General features: G+C 39.8%; 1 protein-coding gene across 1 annotated transcript; it reads right to left on the minus strand.

Annotated features, from left to right (window-relative positions):
• Positions 1–1,075: 1,075 nt before the first annotated feature.
• Positions 1,076–1,300, minus strand: LOC308262956 (small nuclear ribonucleoprotein G-like; the record flags this gene model as incomplete). Its single annotated transcript, XM_080695731.1, has 1 exon — positions 1,076–1,300. One exon carries the CDS (start codon positions 1,298–1,300, stop codon positions 1,076–1,078), a length of 225 nt encoding a protein of 74 aa, XP_080551857.1.
• Positions 1,301–9,037: the final 7,737 nt, after the last annotated feature.

Genomic DNA, 9,037 nt, shown 5'->3' on the forward strand with positions numbered 1-9,037 from the left:
ACAAAGGAGTGAGAACATGAGGTATTTACCTTTCTGTGCCTGGCTTATTTCACTTAACACAGTGTCCACCATGCTCATGCATGTGGTTGTAAATGACAGGATTTTATTCTTTTTTTCCCTCTTTGTGATGCTGGGGATTGAACCCAGGGTCATTCTACCTTTTTAATTTTTTTTTATTGATGCATTGTAGTCATACATCTTAATGGGATAAAAGACTCGTGTAAACATACATCCACACATCACCCAATTAGTCCTTACCCTATCCCCACCCCGTTCCCTCTCCCTCCCTCCTTCCTATGCTTGGCTTAGTGATTGACTTTGATATGTTTGTTAAGTACATCACATGCTTTAGAGACTTTCCTTCTTCCCTCCTCCCATCCCTTCAGCTCCTCTTCATCTTGAGCTCCTCCTGTTATCCATTTCTCCCTAGCTTTCTCATATTAGGGAAAGCATCCAATTACTTATTTTTTGTGATTGACTAATCTCACTTAGCATGATGTCCTCCAGTTCCATCCATTTCCCTGTAAATGGTGTAATTGTGTTTTTTTATGGCTGAATAAAATTCCATTGTGTACATATCCCACTGTTTGTAATCCATTCATCTGTTGATGGACATTGAGCTCTACCCACAGCCCAATTTAATTTTATTTAGAAACAGAGTATAAGTTGCTGACAGCCTCACTAAATTGCTGAAACTGACTTCCAATCTGCAATCCTTCTGTCTCAGACTCCCAAGTACTGGGATTATACATGGGCCATCATGCCTGGCTCATTCTTTTTTTTATGGCCAAATAACATTTCATTGTACATATACACCATGTTTTCTTTAACCATTCACCTATCCATGGACATCTAAATTGATTCTATATCTTGGCTATTGTGAATGAACATGGAAGTACAGGTTCTCTTTAAATTACATACCAATACACTTTCTTTCTTTTTTTTTTTTTACTAATGCAAAAGTTTATTTCACAAAAAGTTTCATATGAAAATGTATACAACCCAATTTTTGTGTCAGTAAAATAGGCCCTTTGGAGAGAGGATGTGGATTTCTGTTCAACAGCAATTATTATACTCATTCCAAGGCTTCTAACATGATGATACTATTTTCTCGTATTACCACCATTCCAATATTGTTCTGTTGCCTACTGGTTGCCATCTCCATGCATTCATCTATCACAAGATTCATAAAGGGATCAAAGCCCCGTAATATTCCTTGGACATGCCTGCCACCATTTAATTTCAATGACAACTTCTTGTCCATAAATTTTTTCAGCTCGGGAGGATGAGCTTTGCTCATGTTGTCTAGGAGGTAGGCTCAGTGATGCTTTACACTTTCCTTTTTAGCTCTACTTACTAGTGGAATTGCTAGAGTATATGTAGTTCTATTTTTAGCTTTTTATTTTTTTTTTATTTATTTATTTTTTTAATTTATTTTTTATTGGTGCAATGTATTCATACATCATAGTGGTATAAAGAAAATACTTTTGTATACATACATGCACATATCGCCCAGTTAGTCCCCACCCAATCCCCACCCCATTCCCTCCCCATCCCTCCTTCCCATGCTTGGCTTAGTAGTTGACATCTAGTATTATAGCAATTTATACAATATTAACATTGATAATCTCACATAACAGTTTCATTTGTCTGGTACCAAACTCTTGATGACTTAAAGATAACATTTCAATATTTCTTTTTGCTTTCTTTCTTACCAGAGAATATTTTTTTTCTTTTTTTTTTTTAGGTAAAACTATCATACATTTATTTATTTATTTTTCAGAAAAAATCTATCCTGATATGGAATATGGACTCTAGATACCCAAAACAATCTCAAAGAAGAACAAAGCTAGAAGATGTATATTTTCTGATTTCAAACCATATAAAGCTACAATAATTGAGACAGTGTAGTACTGTTCTAAAGGCAGATATATAAACCATTGGAGCTAAATAAAAGCCTAGAGATAAATTCTTCCATACATTGTCAAGTTATTTTTGACAAGGTTTCCATGAAGTTTTGGTGGAGGAAATACTAGTCTTTTAACCAAATATTGTTGAAAAATAATAATAAATGAAAAAGAATAAAATTGGACCGTTACCTAACACATATACAAATATTAACTCAAAATAGATAAAAGACCTAAATATAAATCTTAATACTATAAGCTTTTAGAAGAAAATCTGGGTCATAAAACCTCACAACGTTGAAATTGGAAGTGATTTCTTGGATATGATTTCAATTGCACAGGCAACAAAAGGGTAAATAAACTCCCTAAAAAATAAAAAAAATATTGTATATCCAAAGACAATGTAAACAGAGTTAAAAGTATGACCCATTTCTCCCTAACTCTCACATATTAGGGAAAGCATCTGATTTCTTATTTTTTGTGCCTGACTAATCTCACTTAGCATAATGTCCTCCAGTTCCATCCATTTCCCTGAAAATGATGTAATTGAGTTTTTTTTGATGGCTGAGTAAAATTCCATTGTGTACATATCCCACAGTTTTGTAATCCATTCGTCTGTTGATGGACATCTTGGCTGGTTCCATAGTTTGCCTATGGTGAATTGTGCAGCTATGAACATAGATACACATGGATTAGTTTGGTAGTTTGGTTTCTTTTCTTTTGGGTAGATACCCAACAGTGGTATTGCTGGATCAAATGGTAGATTTGTTCCCATTCTTCTGAGGATTCTCCATACTGTTTTCCAAAGTGGTTGCACTAATTTGCAATCCCACCAACAATGTCTTAGAGTTCCCACTTCTCCACATCCTCGCCAGCATCTGTTGTTGTTCGTGTTTTGAATGATGGCCATTCTAGTTGGAGTTAGGTGAAATCTCAGGGTAGTTTTGATTTGCATCTCTCTGATTGCCAGTGATGTTGAGCATTTTTTCATGCATTTATTGGCCATTTGAATTTCTTCTTTTGTGAAGTGTCTATTTAGTTCATTTGCCCATTTTGTTATTGGATGTTTTGTTTTCTTAGTGTTGAGTTTATTGAGTTCTCTGTATATTCTAGATATTAGTCCTCTATCAGTGGTGTAGGTGGCAAAAATCTTCTCCCATTCTGTTGGCTCTCGATTGAGATTCTTGATAGTTTCCTTTGCTGAACAGAAGCTCTTCAGTTTCATGCAATCCCATGTATTGATTCTCCTTTTAATTTGCTGTGCCTTTGGGGTCTTGTTGAGGAAATGTTTGTCTGTGCCTATGCGTTGTAGTGTTGGACCTATGCCCTCTTCAAGGAGCTTCAAAGTCTCTGGTTTAATTTCCAAGTCTTTGATCCATCGTGAGTTGACTTTTGTACAGGGTGAAAAAGTGGGATTAACATCCAATTTTCTGCATATGGTTAACCAGTTTTGCCAACACCATTTGTTGAAGAGGCTATCTTTTTTCCAGTGTATGTTTTTGGCCTCTTTGTCAAAAATCAATTGGCTGAAAGTGTGTGGACTTGTTTCTGGGTCTTCTATTCTGCTCCACTGGTCTATATATCTGTTCTTTTGCCAGTACCATGCTGTTTTTATTACAATGGCTTTGTAGTATAGTTTAAAGTCAGGTATTGTGATTCCTCCTGCATGGTTTTTGTTGCTGAGAACTACCTTGGCTATTCTGGGCTTTTTGTTATTCCAGATAAATTTAAGGACTGATTTTTCTATGTCTGTGAGGAATGATCTTGGTAGTTTAATGGGCATTGCATTAAATCTGTAGATCACTTTTGGGAGGATGGCCATTTTAATGATATTTATTCTGCCAATCCATGAACATGGAAGGTCTTTCCATCTTCTAAGATCTTCTTCGATTTCTTTTTTCAGTGTTTTATAATTTTCTTTGTAGAGATCTTTTACCTCCTTGGTCAAGTTTATTCCTAGGTATTTTATTTTTTTGTGGGAGATCCTGAGTGGAAGTGTTTTCTGAATTTCTTTTTCAGTGGATTTATGGTTGGTGTACAGGAAAGCTTCTGATTTTTTAAGATTGATTTTGTATCCAGATACTTTGCTGAATTTGTTGATCAGTTCTATAAGCCTTTTGGTTGAGTTTGTTGGGTTTTCTAAATATAGTATCATGTCATCTGCAAATAGTGAAAGCTTAAGTTCTTCTTTTCCTATTTGTACTCCTTTGATTTCCTTTTCTTGCCTTATTGCTCTGGCTAGAGTCTCTAGTACTATATTGAAGAGAAGTGGTGATAGTGGACATCCTTGTCTCGTTCCAGTTTTTAGGGGGAATTCTTGAAGCTTTTCCCCATTTAATATGATGTTGGCAGTGGGCTTATTGTAGATTGCCTTAATAATGTTGAGATATGTTCCTTCTATTCCAATTCTCTGCAGTGTTTTTATCATAAATGGATGTTGAATTTTATCAAATGCTTTTTCAGCATCTATTGAGATGATCATGTGGTTTTTGTCTTTGATTCTGTTTATATGATGAATTACATGGATTGATTTTCGTATATTGAACCAGCCTTGCATCCCTGGGATGAACCCTACCTGGTCATGGTGAATGATTTTCTTGATGTGGTTTTGAATGCGTGTTGCTAGTATTTTGTTTAATAGTTTTGCATCCAAGTTCATCAGAGATATAGGCCTGTAGTTTTCCTTCCTTGAACTGTCTTTATTCGGTTTGGGTATTAGTGTGATGTTGGCTTCATAGAATGTATTTGGGAGAGTCCCGGTTTTTTCTATTTCCCGAAATAGTTTGAGTAGTATTGGGATTAGTTCTCCTATAAAGGTTTTATAGAATTCACTTGGGAAACCATCTGGTCCTGGGCTTTTCTTTGATGGTAAGCTCTTTATTGCTATTTCAATCTCTTTGATTGTTATTGGTTGGTTTAAGTGTTCTATATCTTCTTGACTCAGTTTAGGAAGGTTGTATTTATCTAGGAAGTTGTCGATTTCCTCCAGATTTTCCATTTTGTTGGAGTATAGTTTTTCAAAGTAGTTTCTGATAATCCTCTGGATTTCTACGCTGTCAGTAGTAATGTCTCCTTTTTCATCCCTTATCTTCATAATTTGGGTTGATTCTCTCTTTTTCTTAGTTAGGTTGGCTAGTGGTTTATCAATCTTGTTAATTTTTTCAAGAAACCAGCTTTTGGTTTTGTTGATTTTCTGTATTGTTTTTTTATTCTCTATTTCGTTAATTTCTGCTCTAATTTTAATAATTTCCCGACTTCTGCTGGCTTTGGGGTTCAATTGTTCCTGCTTTTCAAGGGCTTTGAGGTGTGTCATAAGGCTATTTATTTGAGAATTATCTGTTTTTCTTATGTGAGCACTCAGTGCTATAAATTTTCCTCTTAATACTGCCTTCAAAGTGTCCCAGAGGTTTTGATATGTTGTTTCTTTATTTTCATTTGTTTCTAGAAATTTCTTGATTTCACCTCTTACATCTTCTATGACCCATTCTTCATTCAGAAGTGTGGTGTTCAGTCTCCACATGTTTATGTTGTTTCTCTGGGTCTTCTTATAGTTGATTTCTAGTTTCATTCCATTATGGTCTGAAATGACACAGGGAAGTATGTAACATTTTTTAAATTTGCTAGTGCTCATTTTGTGTCCCAGGATGTGATCTATTTTGGAGAAGGTTCCATGAGCAGCTGAGAAAAATGTAAACTCTGCTGTAGTTGGGTGAAATATTCTATATGTGTCCAACAGGTCCATTTGGTTAATGGTGTTCTTTAGTTCTGAGACATCTTTACTGACCCTTTGTCTGGACGATCGGTCTAGTATTGTGAGAGGTGTGTTGAAGTCTCCCAGTATTATTGTGTTGGGATTTATGTGTGACTTCATATCACAGAGAGTTTGATTTATGAAAGTAGCTGCCCCTATGTTTGGGGCATAGATGTTGATTATTGTTATTTCCTCTTGCTGGACTATTCCTTTTACCAGTAAGATGTGACCTTCTTTGTCTCTTCTAATAAGTTTGGGTTTGAAGTCTAACTTGTCTGATATCATAGTTGCTAATCCTGCTTGTCTTCGAGTGCCATTAGCATGGATTACCTTGCTCCAGCCCTTTACCTTGAGTTTGTTCCTATCTTTACTTGTAAGGTGTGTTTCTTGTAAGCAGCAGATGGATGGATTCTGGCTTTTAATCCATTTTGCCACTTTATGTCTTTTTATTGGGGAGTTGAGGCCGTTTACATTCAGTGTGATTATAGAGAGATAATTTTTAATTCCCAACATGTTAAGATCTTATTTCTGTTTAAGATACTGTTTATTCTTCTTTGCTTAGTTGTCAGCTGGATGGGAATTCTTGTTTCTTTGGTTCTGGCGTGTATTACCCATTTCCTCTTTGCAGTTAATCTCCTTGAGTATTTTCTCTAGCGCTGGTTTTGAAGACATAAATTCCTTCAGTTGCTGTTTGTCATGGAAGCTTCTTATTTCCCCGTCTAATTTGATGGATAGTTTTGCTGGGTAGGAAATTTTTGGCTGGAAGTTGTTTTCTTTCAGAGTTTGGAATATGTTACTCCAAGCCCTTCTGGCTTTCATAACTTGGTTTGGGAAGTCTGGAGTGATTCTAATTGGTTTGCCTCTGTATGTCACGTGGCCTTTTGTTTTTGTTGCCTTTAAGATTCTCTCCTTGGCTTCCACATTAGTCATTTTGACAATTATGTGGCGTGGGGATCCTCTTCTCTGATCCTGTCTAAAGGGAGTTCTATAAGTTTCCTGGACCTGTGTATCGACCTCTTGCTCTATGTTTGGAAAATTTTCTGCTATTACTTCCTTGAAGAGATTGTTGATCCCTTTGGTTTCACCTTCTTTTCCCTCCTCTATTCCAATTATTCTTAGGTTAGCTCTCTTGAAATGGGCCCATATTTCTTCAATGTCAGATTCCTGCTGTCGGGTTTTTTTTTCTAAATTAGAAACTATGCGTTCATTTTTAGAATGATCATCTTCAAGAAGCGAGATTCTGTTCTCCATGTGGTCTAATCTGTTGTTTATAATTTGAATTGAGGCCTTTACTTCATTAATTGCATCCTTTATCTCTTTTTGACTCTCTCTAAATTCTTTTCGAAAGTCCTCTATTATTTCTAAAGTTATTTTCCTAATTTGATCTTCTAGAGATCTTTGGGTTTCTGTGTTATCGGATTCTGATGTTGTGGGGTTGTTGGCATTCACTGCTCCATTGTTATTTCTCTTTCCCATGATTTTGGAAGTTTGTGCCTTCTCTGGGTTCTTCCCTGAGTCACTACGAGTTCACTTAAGATGCTCTGGATCTCGTGTCTGTGGTATCTCTGTCACCACTACTCCTTAACTGGGTTGTATCACAAAGTCTCAGACCCAGGGAGTCAATTAAGACTGCTTAGACCGTGGGGAGTGCCAAGTTGGGCGTTCTCCAGTGGGGAGTTGTGACTATGGTATGATATCTCTGCCACTGCCACTCCCCCACTGGGCTGCACTGCTAAAATCTCCGACCCAGGGAGACTATCTGCGCGAGTCCCTGGGAGTGCAGAACTGGGATTTCTCCCCTAGGGGCCGCAATTTGACTCACGGTTATTGAGTGCGCTGATGGAGCTGTAGTGAACTCGATGGATTCGCTGCTGCCGCCACTGGCAATTTGGCACCACTGCCACGCCCTCGGCCGTGATATGGCGTATTTCTTCTCTGGTTTTGAACTCCGCTCTGAGTCCTTGCCAGTTGTGCTGTGCCCGGCCCTTGGGAGTTTTAGATGTTCCCTGCACCAACAAAACTGCTGACTGCCGCCCGGCTGTTCAGCACCTGCTCACCTCGGCTCGCTGTCCACCCCTCCTCTCAGGCGCCTGGTGGCTGGTTGAGTGGATTGGTCTAGGGTCGTCAGGTGAACTCACCGCTGCCGCCAGCAGTAAGACACTGCTTCTGCGTCCTAGGCCGCGAGGCCAAAGTACCTCCTCTCTGGATTTGAGCTCTGTTTTGAGTCTCCCTCCTCTCTGGAGCCTGGTGCTGCTAGGGGAGATGTAGGCCACGCCGCTCCGGCCGCTCTGCGCCGCGGCTCTGGCTGCTCTGCACCGCGGGTCTGGCCACTCCGGCCGCTCCGGCCGTTCCGCGACGCGACTCTGGCTGCTCCGGCTGTTCTGGCCACTCCGCTCTGGCTGTTCTGGCCGCTCTGCTCGGCTGCTCTGGCCGCTCAGCTCAGCTGTTCTGGCCGCTCCGCTCCGACTGCTCCAGCCTCTCTACTCCGCGGCTCCGGCCACTCCGCGCCGCCGCTCCAGCCAATTCGGGCTGCGGCTCTGGCTGCTCCGGCTGTTCTGGCCACTCCGCTTGGCTGTTCTGGCCGCTCCGCTTGGCTGTTCTGGCCGCTCTGCTCGGCTGCTCTGAACCGTGGCTTCGGCTGCTCTGCACCGCGGGTCTGGTCACTCCAGCCGCTCTGGCGGTTCCACTACGTGGCAGGCCCAACAACATTTCTTCACTCAGGAAAAGCCATGCTTGCCTTCCCCCACTTCCTCCTTCTCCTCCTATTTTTAGCTTTTTAAAGATATATTTCTTCTACTTTTTATTGGTGCAATGTAATCATACATTGTAGTGAGATTCAAAGAGATACATTCATATAAACATACAACATCTCTTTGCGGGGTTTTGCTGCTAATTCCATTCTACTCCCCAGCTCCTCCTTCCCCAACATATTAGTATGGTTGTTAGTGATACCTTCACATATTGACATAATATTATTTCATCTGTTTCCTTTCTCAAACCTCCCTTTTCCCTCCTCCCCTCCTTCCCCTCATCCTTTTCCACTATCCTACTGGTCTCAGTCATTATCATAAAGTCAGTCTCAGTCTCTGTCTGTCTGTCTGTCTGTCTCTGTCTGTCTGTCTCTGTCTCTGTCTCTCTCTCTGTCTCGCTCTCTCTCTGTCTCTGTCTCTCTCTCTCTGTCACACACACACACACACACACACACACACACACACACACACACACACCAGGGCTTGAACCTAGGGGCATTCTGCCTCTGAGTTACACTCCTAGCACCGCAATCCTCCTGTTTCAGCCTCCCAAGTACTGGTATTACAGCCATTCAGCACAATGCCTACCTATGAAGTCATTTTTCTTTCCTATTTTCTCTCTAGTTTTC

This window comes from Muscardinus avellanarius, assembly GCF_963383645.1.
Source record: "Muscardinus avellanarius genome assembly, chromosome: 1".
NCBI lineage: Eukaryota > Metazoa > Chordata > Mammalia > Rodentia > Gliridae > Muscardinus > Muscardinus avellanarius.